At 42.2% G+C, this 17,062-nt stretch overlaps 1 protein-coding gene across 2 annotated transcripts in view; it reads right to left on the bottom strand.

Moving 5' to 3' along the window:
- The window catches only part of LOC122815449 (zinc finger protein 252-like), a 304,744-nt gene that overhangs the window by 98,819 nt on the left and 188,863 nt on the right, over positions 1 to 17,062 (bottom strand). For both annotated transcript variants that reach the window (XM_044087954.1, XM_044087952.1), the window contains exons 10-11: positions 16,032 to 16,202; positions 15,384 to 15,593 (exon numbers count right to left, since the gene is read on the bottom strand). In XM_044087954.1, the coding sequence (XP_043943889.1) occupies positions 15,384 to 15,593; positions 16,032 to 16,202 (381 nt within the window). The remainder of the gene's footprint in view (positions 1 to 15,383; positions 15,594 to 16,031; positions 16,203 to 17,062) is intronic.

Here is a 17,062-nt window from a genome sequence, read left to right on the forward strand (position 1 = left end):
AGAATTTGTTAGCCTGCAAAACTCCATAAAGTCTATCTGCCTTCTTAGGGACAGAAAAGTAGCATTAAAGGCATTCTCCATGGCTGGCAAAATAGAAAGAAGAGCAGTAACATTTGTGACCGCTTCCTGTAAAAACTAGCAAAATCTGCTGATTTTGGGAGGAACCTCCACTTGCTCCCACACAAGTACATCATTCATCTTGGAAACAGACTCAAAAAGAAAACTTCTCCAAGGGAGATGGGATATATGCACTTTCCTCAGAATCACAGTTCTGGCTTTGGGAATCCATAGGAGAGGGAACTATGTCTCTAACAATGTCAGACTCTTCTGACTGTCTATCATTAGGATTTTATGCATCAAAAAAGTGCTCAGGTAAGGATTTTTGAATTTCAGGACCAACTGCCTGCAATAAGCTCCTGTCTAAGTTAAGAATATCATCTTTATGTACAGTAGGTGTATCCTTAGATGAACAATGTCTAACCTAATGTTTCTTTTTCCAAGGGAAAGTATCGCTGGAAGAAGATTGTCTAGGGAATGTTTTCTATCCTGGGCAAAAGGTTGCTTTCCCCAGCTGATTTCTATCCCTTTTAACTTTCTGGCTTAAAAACCCATGCGTTTGCGCATTTTTCACACCGTGCAGCACCGCGGGGCTACAACTAAACTATTCCAGGTGCCAGAAAGTGTGTTCTTCAAATTTTCCCTTAGAACTAGCTGGTTTCTCAGTAGTAGCACTAAAATCTGAACCTCTGTGACTAGCTGGAAAGCACTAGGAAGCCTTAAACTGATACAAGCACTCAGCTCTCCTTGTCAATAAGGAGAAATTAATTGTGGGCACTAAACAGCCTATAATTGCAAAGTACCTTGCAAAGGTAAGGGAAAACAGCTCTTGTACGTTACAAAAAAAGAACCTAAACAGGCATGTCCAAGGGTCAACTTCCGGTGATTTCTCCTGTCCACCTGGTGAATCTGGGCATACTGGGGCAATGCAGCAGCTGCCTCATGTACACAGACAACCCTCTCCTCCTACTACCCCAATACTACAACCTGTGAGAGATGCACTTACATAGCCAAACTGGAAGTAAAGCTCTCTCCAGCCAAGATTGTGCTAGACAGTCAAGAGGAGAATAACACCTGCACTACACCTCAAGCAACACATAGCCCTTCAAAATCCACACCCACACATAGCAACACTAAACTCACAAATGCGGAGGCCCTTAACATTAACCTGCCATATGGAAATTAATAAAAATATTTAAAAAAAAAAACATTAACCTGCCCAAGCAACAAAGACCTCTGAAGCTGAAACACAAACACCAGTCGCAACCAAAGTGACACATAGCTCACAACACCAGTGTGCCACCCAACAGCCCCTAAGGCAAGACAATGTACCCAACACTTTAGTCATAGGTGACACTATAGTCAAGCACACTGATGTCCCACTCACCAGGCTGAACATGGAGAAAATTACAGTCAACTGCCTGTCGGGTGCCAGGATCCGGCACATAACGCATGCACTCAAGTCACTCCACAACAAGTACAAATACGACTCTGCACTGTCCATGTTGGAATGAATGACTTGAGATGTACCTCCCTGGACTACATGAAAAGAGACATGGAAGAGCTCTCGGATCATGTGGCCCAGGCAGGTATGACCCTAGCCCTGAGTAGCATCCTGCCTTTGCCCAGAATGATACCACAGTAGAAGGACAAAATGATTGACTTCAACAATTGGCTAAGCTTCTGTTGTCATTCAAAGGGGATCCAGTATCTGTCTGCCTGGGAAGACATGATCGACAAACCACAACGCTTTGCCAGAGATGGTCTGCACCTGTCACCCCTGGGATTCAGGTTACTGGCTAAAGCTCTTGCCACTCTTATAGTGCTTTTTCTAGGCAATGTTCAAAGGACAAAAACACCACCATAACAGATACAAGCATGCAAAATCTGAAGGTAATGCCACTCAATGCTAGAAGTCTAAACTTCAAAATGCACTCTCTCAAGGCACTCCTAAAAATGGAGAACATCAACATCTGTGCAGTAATGGAGACCTGGTGCAAGGCTCCAGAGAGCACCCCTGCAATAACAGGCTACAACTCTTACCACACTTTTCGGCCACCAAGCCAAGACTGAAACACTAAAGGTGGAGGAGTGTCCATATTCACCAAGGATACTCACACCTCCAGGCTAGTTGCCCAACACAATGCATCTGAAATTCTCCAGGTGCAACTAACATTAGGTTAAGACTGCAATCCAAATTGTAACTTGCTACAGATCCCCCACCATGCCCCAAGATTCTCACTACACCTTTCTAAACATACTGGAAAATATTAAGATACAACCAAACACCCTAGTACTGGGTGATTTCAACTATCCTGCCATTAACTGGGAAAACTACTCGGGTACCAAAATCTTTTCGCAATGGTTCTTGGAATTCAAAAATTCCAATGGCCTGGATCAACTAATCCATTGTCTCACCAGGGGCTCCAATATCCTAGACCTGGTCATTACCAACATGGGAGATAGATGCTCCACACCAGTGATCAACTCATCTTTGGTCAGGTCTGACCATAAGCAAATCACCCTTGACATCCACATCCCACTCCCACCCCCCAGTAAGGAAACCTCCGTAAAAAACTTCTCCAAAGCCAACTTCATACTACTCAAGTCAGAACTGACAAACTTCATGACACCCATGCAGACGGGATCTCAAAGTTCGACTGCTGAATCCTACATTGAGTCACTGTATGAGTACATCCACTCGTGCATGAATCGTGCCATCCCAAATAGAACCAAGACGCTCTCCTCCAAAAAAGGAAGCCAATCTGGTGGTCCCCTGCCATAAACAAACTATAGAACAGAAGGAAGAAACTCTTGCAGAAAAGAGGAAAATCCCAGGATGCAAAAAACTCCCTTACCAGCCTCAGTAAGAAGCTGAGATCCCTCATAAAATCCTCCAAAGCTAGTTACAAAAATAAAATTGCCAAAGATTCCAAAGACAACCAAAAGGCATTCTATAGTTATATCAAGAATCTAAATGGCAATGCTCAGATCTGCTCTGAGCTACAACAGAATGGTATTAAATATACTGAACCCAATGATATTGCCAATATCCTGGCAGATCGATTTAGTGCCAACTTCACCCTTCTCTCACCCCTAAAAAGCCCATCTCAATACCAAAAGGTTGCCAAAGTCCGGTAATCACGGCCACACAGGTAGAAACCACACTCTGCAAAGCTAAGAATACAGCATCCATGGGACCAGATGACATTCCGGGCTGTGTACTACATGAACTACAAAATGAACTGGCACCTCACCTAAGTGTCATGTTTAATCATAGCCTCACCTCAGGCTTCGTGCCCACTGAGTGGCGCACAGTTATAGTTATCCCACTCCACAAGGGGGGATCCACCTTGGATCCCGGGAACTACTGTCCCATCAGTCTGATGAGCCTGATATGCAAGGGCATGGAACATATTATCATGGAACTTATAAACAAAGCCATTGGCAACCTTCAAACACTGGACCCCACCCAGTTTGGGTTCATGAAGGGCCAATCTAGTTTCCTGAAAATGACTGACTTCTTCGAATCAGTCTCCAGAGGTGTGGACGAGGGTAAGGCAGTCCACACAGCCTATCTGGACCTTGCCAAGACCTTCGACACCACCCCCCACTCTGAAATCATAGATAAATTTACTAAGCTGGGCAAAAATCCCTACGTCACTCGATGGGTTGCCAACTGGCTTACTGACAGAACCCAGACTGTAAAAGTAGCCGACTCCAAATCCAGCTCCAGACAAGTGACAAGTGGAGTACCCTCAGGGTTCAGTCCTGGGACCGCTCTTGTTTGGCATCTACTTCTCTGAAGCACAGCCCAACACTAAGGGACTCTGGGTAACAAAGTTCGCAGATGACAGCAAACTGAGAGCCATTAATGAATCCCCAAATGATGTGGATTTTTTACAAAAGGGCCTTACAGAAACAGATGCTTGGTGCCAGAGCCATGGGCTCTAGCATAATGCCAAAAAATGTATAGCTATCCCCTTTGCGAAAAAACATGTACCCATGAATTACCACATAGGTGGCAGTACACTAAACACCAAAAGTATGATGAGAGACTTTGGGACACAGGTGGTCAGTGGTCTCACCTTCGATAACCACACCGCCACAACACCTTATCACTAAGGGCTTTTCATCCAGAAAAAAGGAGGCCATTGTCTCACTGTACTCATCCCTCTTTAGACTCATTATAGAGTACAACACCCCATTTGGTATGTACCTCACAAGACATCTGCAACAGCTGGAAAGGCTGCAGAAATACCTCACTAAAAGAATCACAGGCCTAAAGCAGATGCCCTATGCTGACCGTCTAAAAAGCTCCAGCTATACTCTTATACTCTGTGGCATATCATCTACTCAGAGGCGATCTCTGCTTAACATACAAGGCCATGTCAAACCCTGAGCTGTTGGACATGCTCCACTTAAAGAAATCCCAACCCCACAGAGCCTCATGTTCCAGGGAACTAAATCTTGTCATCACAATGATCAAAACATGCTGAAGGGATATGTTCCTTACCCAGAGACTCCCCATACTCTGGAATACACTGCCCATACATGTCAAGCAGAGCGCCTCCTTGGCCCTCTTCAAAAGGAACCTTGATGCTTGGATGGGAGATAGGAAATTCACCCCGGGGATCATGTCAGTCATCCTGCTAGACAGGGGTCCAGGTAAGTAAATACTGTGGTAAGAAATATCCAGAGAATTGTTATGGCTAGGCTTATATAGGCCCTAGGGCTGATAGCCTAGTACCAACCTATGAACCTACCTCAAGAAGAATCTCCAGAACCCAAAAAGAAGATGGTTCTCCTATGCTTTATTGGACACTGGAATAGCCACAGAGAATAGGGCTGGCACCTGTTCGTGATGGCGGAAGAAGCAACACCAGATTAACTCTGAGAGACCAGGAAAGGAGCTGAGGAACAACAAATGGCTGCTACATGATCCCCCACCAGCAGCTGAGACACTGACTGAGCCTGCAGTGACTGCAATGACTAGCTTTTAGTAATTTTTTTTTCTTTTTAGTTACAGGACAGGAGTGAGTATCCATGCTGCGATGAAGGAAGAAGCCTAATTGCCAGGAAGTGATGCTGTCAGAAGGTAAGCTGTTAGTCACAAAATGTTCACCATCAGCACACACAAACTTTACCTTTCACAAACAGTCACAAAACCAAGGAAGATACACAAGCAGTAAATAAAGTCCCTGCTCAAACAAGTAGTTCCTTTCCCTGCACTTTTGAGAGTGAACACAAACACTCAGGTAAGTGGTCAAGAAATACACAAGCACTACAAACAATGTCTGCAGTTTTAATACTCCCTTTAAGTAAAGAACAAAAACCTAAACTCAAACTTTGCAAAAGCTGTACACTTTTAATACAAAAATGCCCCCAAGAAAAGAAATAAGCCTCTACGACTAGTAAGGTGGTTCCTAACAGGAAACTACTGATATTTAAACAAATACTGGGTTCCTTAAAGAAAAACAAATGACATTTGTAGTGAACAATTAGAAAAAAATAAGCTCCAGTTTTAAAAAGGGCAATAACACCTGTGTGGAATGGGTCCCAAAATGGGACTTATCTGCTAGAAATGGCACTATAAATCGACTGCTGCTGCTGAGAAGCTCCTTAGTTGCTTAGGTGGCAAAAAATACTGAAGTCACTTCCATATGGCTGCTATTTTTCTGATTGGTGCTGACCAATCAGCAGCTAGAGGGAAGGTGTAAAGCAAGGTGGTTGCTGCTTCCTAGGCAGGAAACAACCCAAATACCCAAAGGCTACTGCAGCAGTAGGAATGATAAACACCTAATAACTCAAGAGTCCTATCAAAACAGCTACATGTGAATAAAGCTCTGATTTGTGACCCAGACAACCTCTGAAAGACTACCGACCCAAATGAAGGAGGAGCTGATTAGCGAGTGTGGAACTTCACATCCAATTCCGATTTGTCCATCCTCAGGGAAGTGAGGGAGGTTGTCTGACCCAGTGAATACCATCTCCTACTGGACAGAGAAGTGCATGGTGGTAATAAGCAGATGGCTGGGGACATGTGCTTGATTCTGCCAAATTGCATCTGCATGGTAGGCTATACACAGCAATGGTGGGAGTGTGAACACTCTCAGGGGAAAGGCACAGGAGGAACAAAACCAAACAAATCCAGAGTAAAGAGCATTACTGGGAGACAAAAAAATCAGACAGGATTCATAAATCCAATAATAAAATCAAACAGACCCAGTATATAAAATGTACATCAAGCCCTCAGATCCGTGAATGCACAAGTCTGCCAGATGCTTGGTGCCAGATCCATGGGCTCAATCTCAATGCCAAGAAATGTATAGTTGTCCCCTTTGGGAAAAAAACATGTACCCATGAATTACCACATAAGTGGCAGCACACTAAACACTGAAAGTGTGATAGGGACACAGGTGGACAGTAATCTCACCTTCGATAACCACATCGCCACAACAGTCAGGAAATCCTTCTATGTAGCACACCTTATTAATAAGGGCTTTTCATCCAGAAAAAAGGAGGTCATTGTCTCACTGTACTCATCCCTCATTAGACCCATTATAGAGTACAACGCCCCATTTGGTATATACCTTACAAGATATCTGCAACAACTGGAAAGGCCACAGAAATACCTCACTAAAAGAATCACAAGCCTAAAGCAGATGCTCTATGCTGACCATCTAAAAAAACTCCAGCTATACTCTGTGGCATATCGTCTACTCAGAGGCAATCTCTGCTTAACATGCAAAGTCATGTCATACCCAGAGCTGTTGGACTTGCTACATTTAAAGAAATCCCAATCTCTCAGAGCCACACACTCCAAGGATCTAAACCTGGTCATCACAATGAAAAAAACATGCTGAAGGGATAGGTTCCTGACCCAGAGACTCCCCATACACTGGAATAGACTGCCCATACATGTCAAGCTGAGCGCCTCTTTGGCCCTCTTCAAAAGGAACCTTGACGATTGGATGGGAGATAGGAAATTCACCCCAGGGATCACGTCAGTCACCCTGCTACACAGGGGACCAGGGAAGTAAATATTCTGGGAAGAAATAGCCAGGGAATTGTTATGGCTAGGCTTGTACAGGCCCTAGGGCTGATAACCTAGTACCAACCTATGAGGAAAGAAGATAGGGCCAGAAAATAGGAAAAAAATCCCTCTTGGCTGTCTGTATGATGGTCATGGCCATAACCAGTTCTCAACTTGGTAATGGGGAATGAATAGGACTATGTACATGAGCTTCTCCATGTTCAAATCATTAAAGGCGAAATCCCATACCACTTCCCTGCATGCTATAGGCCCCCCGCTATGACCCAGAAAACCCATAACGTGTACTTACTGGAAGCACTCAAGGCCCTATATACATAGGTGACTGTAATTACCCCACTATTAACTGGGAATCATATATGACATCAAATGGAGAGGGACAGAGATTCCCGGATTTTGTAAACACAAACTCCTTAGACCTGACTGTCAATACACCAGCCAGAAGTGCAAATGTACTGGATCTCACTAATATGGGAAAGTGCTGCACACTCCCTAGTGTAATGTCTTCTCTGGTAAGGTCAGACCACAAAATTGTCTCCTTTGAAGTAAAAATAAAACCTGGAACCCAGCTAACCATGGAATATTCAGGAACCACTTCAAGGCTAACTTCCTTCTATTAAGTGAAAACCTCACAAAATTTCAAGGCCCCATAAACCCTGCTGCCTACATGGAACCATTGACAGAAACCCTACACAAGCATGTTAATAGCTGGATAGAGGCAGCTATACCCAACAGGAAGAAGTATAAAACTAACCCAAAAAACAACCCACCCTGATGGAATCACAACATCAATGGGCTGTATAACAGAAGGAAGAAAATCATGGCAAAATTAAGAGGTGTAGCACCCAGCTGGGTAGAAGCACTCTCGTCAAACTAAACAAACAACTCAGAGGACAAGTAAAGTCTACCAAAGCCAATTTCAACAGGTTAGGTACAAATCATTATGTCACCCAGTGGACAGACAGTCAGTGGCTTGCAGACAAGACACAGGAAGTTAGAATTGGGGAGTCCACCTCTACAAAGAGGATAATCACAAGTGGAGTCCCTCAGGAACAGTCCTGGGACTGCACTTTTTTGGTACTTACTTGTTCTGAAGTGAAGGCCAATGTCAATGGTCCCTGGTTGACTAAATTTGCAGATGACTGCAAATTAGGAGCAATCAAACAAATAACGTGTCAGAGCCATGAATTAAAACTAAATGCCAAGAAATGCATAATAGTATCTTCTGGAAGTCTTCCACCCCTGGTAATTATCATATTGACAACACACCTCTATGAGCTGACCCAGTAGTCAGGGACCTGGGGACACATATAGACAGTAATCTTGTCTTAGACCATCACATGTCTACAGTAGTGAGGAAATCATTCTATGTTGTGCAACTTACAAACAAAGGTATGGCATCTATGTCCAAGGAAGTCATTGTTCCACTGTTTTTGTCATTCATCAGACCTAAAATTGAGTATAATGCTACCTTTGGTATGCACCTAACCAGGTACATCTGACAAGAACATCCATAGAGGTTCTTCATTAAAAAAATACAGGGAATAAGTAACATGTCCTGTGCAGACCTTCTCAAGGCCCTATCCCTGTATTCTGTCTCCTACAGACTACTGAAGGGAGATGTCAGACTCCACCCTGATGGACCTTCTGCATATCCGCAAAACAAACAGCACTAGAATTACTTGTTCTAAACACTTAACATTTGCCTGTGATATAAAAAGAAATTGAGATTACCCCTTCTCTGGAACTGTCTCCCCATCTATGTGAAGCAGAGATCCTCCCAGCCCAATTCAACGGTAACATGAACAATTGGATGGGGAACAAGAAATTCATCTCTGGTTTGCTACCTCTGTTTGTAACGACAAAGGCAGCCTGTAAATGGGTTCATCTACCAGACCACTGATTGTAAATGTTTCATCTCCCAAGCCCTTGCTTTCACTTATCAAGGGTACCAAAACTTGTCAGAGATTTGGGATGCATGGCTAGGCTTAAAAAGGCCTTTGTGGTCATTAGTCCAGTATAAATGTCTGAACCTATGAACCTATTGCAATGGTGGGTTTATGGTTGGCAAACATGTGAAACAAACAAAAAAAGAATAAAAAAAACTCTGCAAAGCTGGAGATCAGTAAGCAAGTCATTTAACGCATACATCACAGAAATTTACAAAAAGACATTGAAACAGCAACACTACTTATGTATCACAAACTACTTTCAACAGCGACACACATACACAGAATCCACTGTCACAGCAATCCATGAATTAATAGAAAACGATAATTATCAAGTCTGCACAGTTTACATTCACTTTATCAAATCATTCAAAACAACATTTTATTTATTTATTATATTTGTTATACAGGATAGAACACTGATCAACTCCAACTTCAGTCACAGCCAGTGAGGGTGCAGATAACAAACAGTAAAGATTAACAACAGTGAATATAAAGTACTGAATAAAAGCATGTGGACATGTATGTACATATTCACAATACACTGTAGGAAAAAGGATCTCCACTTCCTGGGGAGGGGAGTGGTAGGAATGAGTAAAGCTAACCTTGAGAAGCTGGAGACAGTATGACTTCTGCTGAGAAGTTTCCAACAGGACAATACAGAAAAGTGGGCAGTGGATGAAACACCTAGGTAAGTTAATAATTCTATATTATTTTTCAAACATAAAGCATTTTGAATTAATACACTATAATGTGAACAAGAAAGTTACTGGTATGGAGAGCCACAGGAGTGAAAATCAATGTTTTTATTTGTTTACTTATATAACAGGTAAGCGAGCTGCACCACAAGAGCACTTTTTCAGTAATAACCTCTTAAGGTAAGAAATGAAATGCATTTCAGATTGTGAAAATAAACTGCACAGAAGTACAGATGAAAATCATGCAATGCAGAGACAGCAAGATGGTTAGATTAGACATATTAAGATATCTGTTGAAACATATATTACACTGAATAAGTACAACAGAACTGAGAAGAAAAATTATTTGAGGACAAATTAAACATGCTGCAAAATGAATATTAGCTGAGCACAGGAAACAGTTTAAGCATGCAGTCTATTTGAAATGTTTGTTTGTTTATTTTGTATTTGTTAACTTGGGGTAATGTTTGGACCTATACAGTCCTTTTTTCATACTCTGCCCAGCAGCACTGTCTAGTTAAGTGACTTTCTTTGAGTCACACAATAAGCAAACAGAGGTGGAAAGAATCAAACCCTGTACATTTTGGTCACAGGAAGCAACTCATGCCCTATTATTCACAGATGCCTTCACCTTTCGCTTATGTTTCTGATGATTTGTGTCTGTTATCCCCGAGTTTCCTTGTGAGGAACTGTCCTTTGCAGACACAATTGCTAGGATGATGGAAGACTTTAAGTGGGACTCTTCTCAAGTGTCTGACATTCAGAGAAAATATTATGAGTTGCTTCAGGTGGATACTCCTAAACCATTGTCTCCTGATTCCCAGCCACCTGCTCCTAAGAAACCTGACAGGTTCTATAAGGTTCCTAAGGATTGTCAACTTTTATTTAAATGTCCTCCTGCTAATCCTGCTCTGGTGTCAGTCTCTTCTGACAAACCTTCTAAACTTTGCCCCCTTCCAAACTTTTGCCTTCTAATATGGATAGTAGAGCAATGGATAGGATTGGTAAAAAAGTTACACTGCTTCTACTTTGGTCTTTAGGGCTGCTACTTACCAGACCCATATGAACAGCTTTGCTCTGGCTTTGATTGCTCAGGCTTGTCAGGTTATCTCTGCCCTCCCTGATTCTGAAGGCAAATCTTCTGCCTGATCTATTTTAGGTTCTGATTCTCAAGTGGCTCATTAATCTGTTAAGGGTAGCCATGATGCTTGCTGGTGCCTCTTCCAGGGCTCCGGCTTTTGGATCTGTCATGAGGTATTATTCTTGCCTTCATCTCCAGTTTCTGCCCGAGGACATTAAGGTCAAGTTGTTGGATGCTGCTTTGGATAATAAAGATCTTTTTGGAACTGCTGCTGCTGACATGTTTAAGTCTCTTCAAGAGAAATGCAAAGCCTTGCAGGACCTTAAACATATTTTTGTCACTCCTATCCCTAAGTTCCAGAGGAATTATCCTTCTAGATCTGCTTTTGTTCACAGGCAACCCTGCAAGGGCCTCCAAGGGCAGGATGGGTGGTAGTTGGAACACCTCTGCTAAGCCCTCTCAGATTTCTGTGGCCTAGAAGCCTCCTTTATCTGATAAGCCTGCTTCTCTTTGATAATTTACACCTCCCTTATTTTAGACCAGGTTCCTTTGTCCCTTCAGCTTTCCCTTTGTCTTTCAAATTGGCATCTCATCATCTCAGACTCTTGGGTTTTTTCTATAAATCAAGAGGAATAGTTCATGGTATGGACGTCTCTCCCTACATTTTCAGGGATTCCTCAACCTCCTCTAGAGCACCTCAAGCATTTCCTAGAGGTACTATGGACCCTGGTGAACCAAGGACCATTTAACCTGCTCCTCCTTCCCAAGTGAGAAAGGATTTTTACTCCAGGATGTTCCTGGTTTCTCAAAAGAAGGGCACTTGGAGACCTATTCTGGATCTCTCCCAACTCAACACCTTTCTGAAGGTCCCTTCTTTTCAGATGCTTACTCTTCAAACCTTGTTTCCTCTTTATTAACCCTCACATTTCTGGTCTCTTTGGCTCTGAAAAATGCTTACCTTCATATCCTTATTCACCCTCTTTTCAGGAAGTTTTTACATTTCCCTGTATCTTCCTTTCATTTTATGTTATTTGCTTTGCCCTTTACTGCCCCAAGGGTATTCACAAAATGCTTAGCTCCTGTGATTCCTTTCTGCAGGCTCCAAGGCACTGAGATTTTTCCTTATCTAGATGACCTGATGTTTCAGGTGCCTTCTCTCAGCCACCTGTCACAGGATCTGGAGTTCACCATCTCTATTCCTCAAAGTCTGGGTTTCATTAACAACTTCCAAAAGTCCATCCTAACTTCCTCTCAGGATCATGCATGTCTGGGATGCAGGATTCAGGCAGTGCCAATGTTGGCCTCTCTTCCACCTCCAAAAGTTTTGTGATTGACAGCCTTCTTTCATTCTCTTCTTCCTCTGACTGCCATGCCAGCCAGGGAGTTTCTTCAGGCCTGGTATTCATGGCCTGTTCTATTCCAATGCTTCCTCTTGCCAGACTGCATATGCAGAATCTTCAATGTTACCTCAAAAGTCAGATTGGCTGCAGTATTGTCACCCTCTTGAGTTCAGTTGTACCTCTCCTTTCCTGTCTAAAGAAGGAATTTGTGTGGTAGATTCAATAGAGAATAGAGATAGTGAACTCTAGATCTTGTGACAGGTGACTGGAAAAAGCACCCGAAGCAACTGGTCATCTAGATAAGGAAAAATCTGAATGCCTTGGAGCATGCAGAAAGGAATCACAGGAGCTAAAGGCAGGACAGTTGAAGAAGCTAGAGGTGATGCAAATGAAGTGCCTGAGATGTGTGGTAGGATGCACATTGTGGAACAGACGAAGAAATGAGGACACAAGAGCAGAAGCCAAAATAGCTCCAATTGCAGAAGAGATCAAAGAGAACAGATTACAGTGGTTTGGACACAAGTGCAGAAAAGCAAAAGACTATCTGGTGAGGAAGATTTGGGACAGACAGAAAGAAGGTAAGAGGAAGTGAGGATGTCCAGCAAAGAGGTGGATGGATTGTGTGAAAGAAGATCTGCGTCAGTCAGGCATGAATGTTGAAGAAGGCAGGAGTGTGGCACTGAATCGAGAGAGTTGGTGACAGTTAACATGATACCACAACCCCATGTAGAAAAATGAGAAAACTGGGCTGAAGATGATGATGAAGATAATTTAACAGTTTGCTCTCAACCCAGGCCTGCCTTTTCAGCCTCCAGTCCCTTCTCAAGAACTGTTCACTGATACCTCAGGGATGGAGTAGGAGGCTTCTTTTGGTCACCTGAAAGTTCAGGGTCTCTGGCCTCCCCATCAGAAATCAGACCATATCGGCATCAAAGAGATAAGAGCTCTGATTCTGGCCCTTCAAGCTTTTCACCCCATGGTCTCTCCAGGTCCCATGAAGGTGTACACAGGCAATGCTACAGTAATGTAGTATGTCAACAAGCAGGGAGGCACAAAATCTTACCTATCTACAGGATGGCTCTTCAGGCTTGGGCGGTGGCTCTCAGTTATCAGTTAACTCTTCAGATAGTACACATTCCTTCAGAGCACAGTCTAGTTGCAGACTCTCTGAGAGGGTCTAAAACACAAGCTCACAAATAGATGCTCCACAGAGACATGCTTCTGGACATTGTCCATCGGTGGGATATTCCTCAGGTAGATCTTTTTGTCTCTCCTCTGAGCAGACAGCTTCTTCTCTTCTGTTCCAGAGTGCCATGCCATCTGGCATGGAAGATGGACACCCTTTCTTTTCCTTGAAAGGGGATGTTTCTTTATGTTTTCTTTCCTCTTCTTTTACTTCGAAGAGTGCCACAAAAGATTCAGCTGGACTCCCCCAAAATGCAGTCAATATGCTTAAGGCAAGGACTTTGTGGGAGCTGTAGGATTGTGACATTCTCATGTTCCTTGTTTTTTTGGCTGTTTATTCACCAGCTTCTTCAGTTTCTTAATCTGTCTGTGACTCAGTTCCTTTCTAGCAGATTTCTATTTTTTGCCTACTGATTTTGGGGACTACCAATAAAGGGAGAGAAGGTGAAGGTATCCATTGTCACAGTGCCCAACAGATTTGTGTTTTAGGAAGGCACAAATAATGCAGGCTCAATAGTATTGGGCATTTTAATTAAAAGCTGTGCAGTGTTCACAGGAAGAACTCTGACAATTCTCCTGCAAGCAAAACAGCCAATGCAAATAATGGTCCCATGTAGAACACGTCTTTCACAGGTACACTTATTAGTGATCTTTTCCAAAGATTTCTTGGACTTTGGTAAAAAATCTCTAACAAAAATATTAATAATGAATAAACTGCAACAGCACAATACACTGTCAGCCAATACAACTTAAACAAGAGAAAAAGGTTCCCAAACAAAGTACTTACCTTTTAATGGGTGTCACCTGGAGTGGATCAAGAAACAATGCCAACTGATTACTTCATGGAACAAGGACACTGTTCCCCATTTTAGCCAAATGGTATGGTAATGCACCGGGCAGGGATAGGAGTTCATTTCACTGAGGGGCTGTCCAAATGTTCTGCAAGTCAGGACAAAAAGTGTGGATATCTACCTGGGGCTATTTCCCACAAATAAGGAATGATACTGCCACAGTGATCATTACAATGACCAAGTAATAGTTCACAATAATACTTCCAAAAAGACTCACAAGAACAATTAAACTAAGCTAAGCGAATGGCATAATGAAGCTGTCCCTTGCTATATTACCTTATTGCCTCCAACAATATGATGTGCGACTGATGTCAGGTTGGGGAGTGGTAGTTACACAGCTAATCAGGTCTATAGCATTTTTAGAAATACCATATGTTAAAAAATGTCTTGTAGTTAGTACAGTTGCACATGGCAATCACACTGGTACTGCGGTAGTGTTGTCGCCTCACAGTTAGACATTGTCCGTTCGATTCTCAGTTAGAGCGTCTTCTGTGTGGCGACATGCGTGAATGGGCATTCTTTCGCTGAAGGTTGTGCATTAGGCCCGGCAAACCAGCATGTAAAAATCTACTGCTAATCGTTAGCGGACTGGAGTTCCGCTGTGGCGACCCCTAATTGGGAAAAGCCGAAAGACACAACAACAATAACAACAACAATGTCAGAAAACTGAGACACAGGCTGCTCATGTTTACTTACCCTACCCCTTTATACTTTGTGAATCACTACTCTCCCTATTTTACCATTTGTTGAGCTTCAATTACCTTTTATAGCACAATCAATGGTTTTCTGAAGCAGGTCTTATGCCCATATAGAAGATGCTCTTACATGTTACAGGAAATTTCATCAACAAACATTCATTAACTTTTACATGGAACCTTTTGCTTATTTTACATTAGCCATTCATCCACGTGCTCATGTCAACTACAGGTGACCAAAAAGAATTTAGAAAAAAAAAACAATTCATGGCATCCTCCTCTTTGAGATTTTCATTACTAAAAGCAGACTGACTAAGCCCTACTATCAGCTCATTTCAAACAATTCAATGTGTGTGAATCTCATTTTAGGCTACCTGTCAGGGTGCTCTCTGTGACTGAAGGGCTTGGAAAGGAGGATTCGGTCAAGCTCTTAGCCAAATTCACGCTGGTCATTCGTCATAGACTACACTCACCTACTTTATTTGTCGACTGTTGTGTCTCTACATTCTCCTGTAGGTCTGGCACATCTTTTCCCACATTTCCTGACATGCTGTACTGCAGACTTTCATGTTCTTTAGGTAATTCATTTTTACTATCTTCAGAGATTTTGTTTTGATTCCTTTCTTCCCTCTTCACACATGGAAGTTCATGTGGGTGCTGGTTGATAGTGAAACGTCTGGAGTCTAAAGTTCATAAATTTAAAGTGAAAATTAAGGCATGCACAAAAAATTATCATTTGGCATTCCAGTATTTAATAACTACACTTGCAAACGTTTTCAAAAACTGGCTGTTTAGAAATATGAGCATATAACTGTACCTCTATACTTTTTTGTAAGTCTCTCTCTGTCTGATGGTTTTCTTTCTACACATATAACATGATGTTCTTTTTCATTAAGTTCCATTGTATGCAGATGTAAAAAGACCTCGTGTGAAACCCTGTACAACCCATTATCCCATTAAATTGTTTTTTGCTTTTTTGTTTGTTTTTTTTGCTTGTCATATTTTTTTTTCTGAGGGAACTGCATAAAAATATTCAAGGCTTTTCTTTGTCTGACTATACTTAAAAATTCATAGACATTTTTCAGTAATATCATCCGCCATTACTGCAATGAAATACTCACTTGCTTTGCAGTTCAGTTGCTGCCTATCAGCCTTCTTTGATTTCTTTTGTTCTTTCACTGCTTTGTCTAATTTCTTGACCCGTGTCTTGTCATCATTTGCATTTTTGTTTAACACCGTTGTAGTACATTCTGACTTTTCATTTTTCTCCTCTGAAGACTGCTCACTTATGTCTAGGAAAGCAGACAAAATGTTACTAAAGTCAAGTAAGATGCAAAATTTTAAATAATAAACAAAGGACACAACAATAGAAAAAAAACAGAGACTAGGCCAGCCTGCCCTTTTGCTGCTCTTTTTTTCCTCTGATATGCTGCACGTTGAGGGTTTTAGTCTTTCTCTTGTTCTCCTCTGCCTACCATTGTAAGCCATAACTGTGTATAAAACCCCCGCAGTTGGGGTCAACTACTCAGATTACGGTTGTATGATCTGGAGACTTCTGATTTCAACGCAGCAAAGGAAAGTTTGATTTTAGCAAAATTTAAAGGATACTGTAATAGCTATTCTGATGATGGTGGTGATGAATACTGCAAAAGCAGTAAACAAAGAGGTGTAATTTAAAAAAGGGTCACTAAGAATTACGTTAAGTTGTTTTTCTTTCAGCTTTTCCCGGTTAGGGGTCGCCACAGCGGAACTCCAGTCCGGTAATGACTGGCAGTAGATTTTTACGGGTGTGGAGGTGCCAGCTCAAAGCCCAACCTTCAACTAAGGCACGCTCATTCTACGCATGTCTTTCGAACGCCACTCGACCGCAGGGAGGACATGCAGACTCCACACAGAAGGGCTCCAGCTGAGAATCAAACAGGAGGACCTCTTGCTGTGAGGCAACAACGCTACCACTGCACCACCGCGGCTTAGATTAAGAAGTACATTAAGTATAGATGTAAAAATAGAGTACTCTCATATAAATCATTAGAAAACAGAAAAAGAATGAAGGTCATACAAGTGGAAAGGAAGAAACGAGATTGTTTCATATTAAAAATTATTAGACTTCAAGAAATCAAAAGTGGGTTAATCAGGACAGATAGAAATGGTT

The sequence above is a fragment of the Protopterus annectens genome, chromosome 11.part0, assembly GCF_019279795.1.
Source record: "Protopterus annectens isolate FY-2018-M chromosome 11.part0, PAN1.0, whole genome shotgun sequence".
NCBI lineage: Eukaryota > Metazoa > Chordata > Ceratodontiformes > Protopteridae > Protopterus > Protopterus annectens.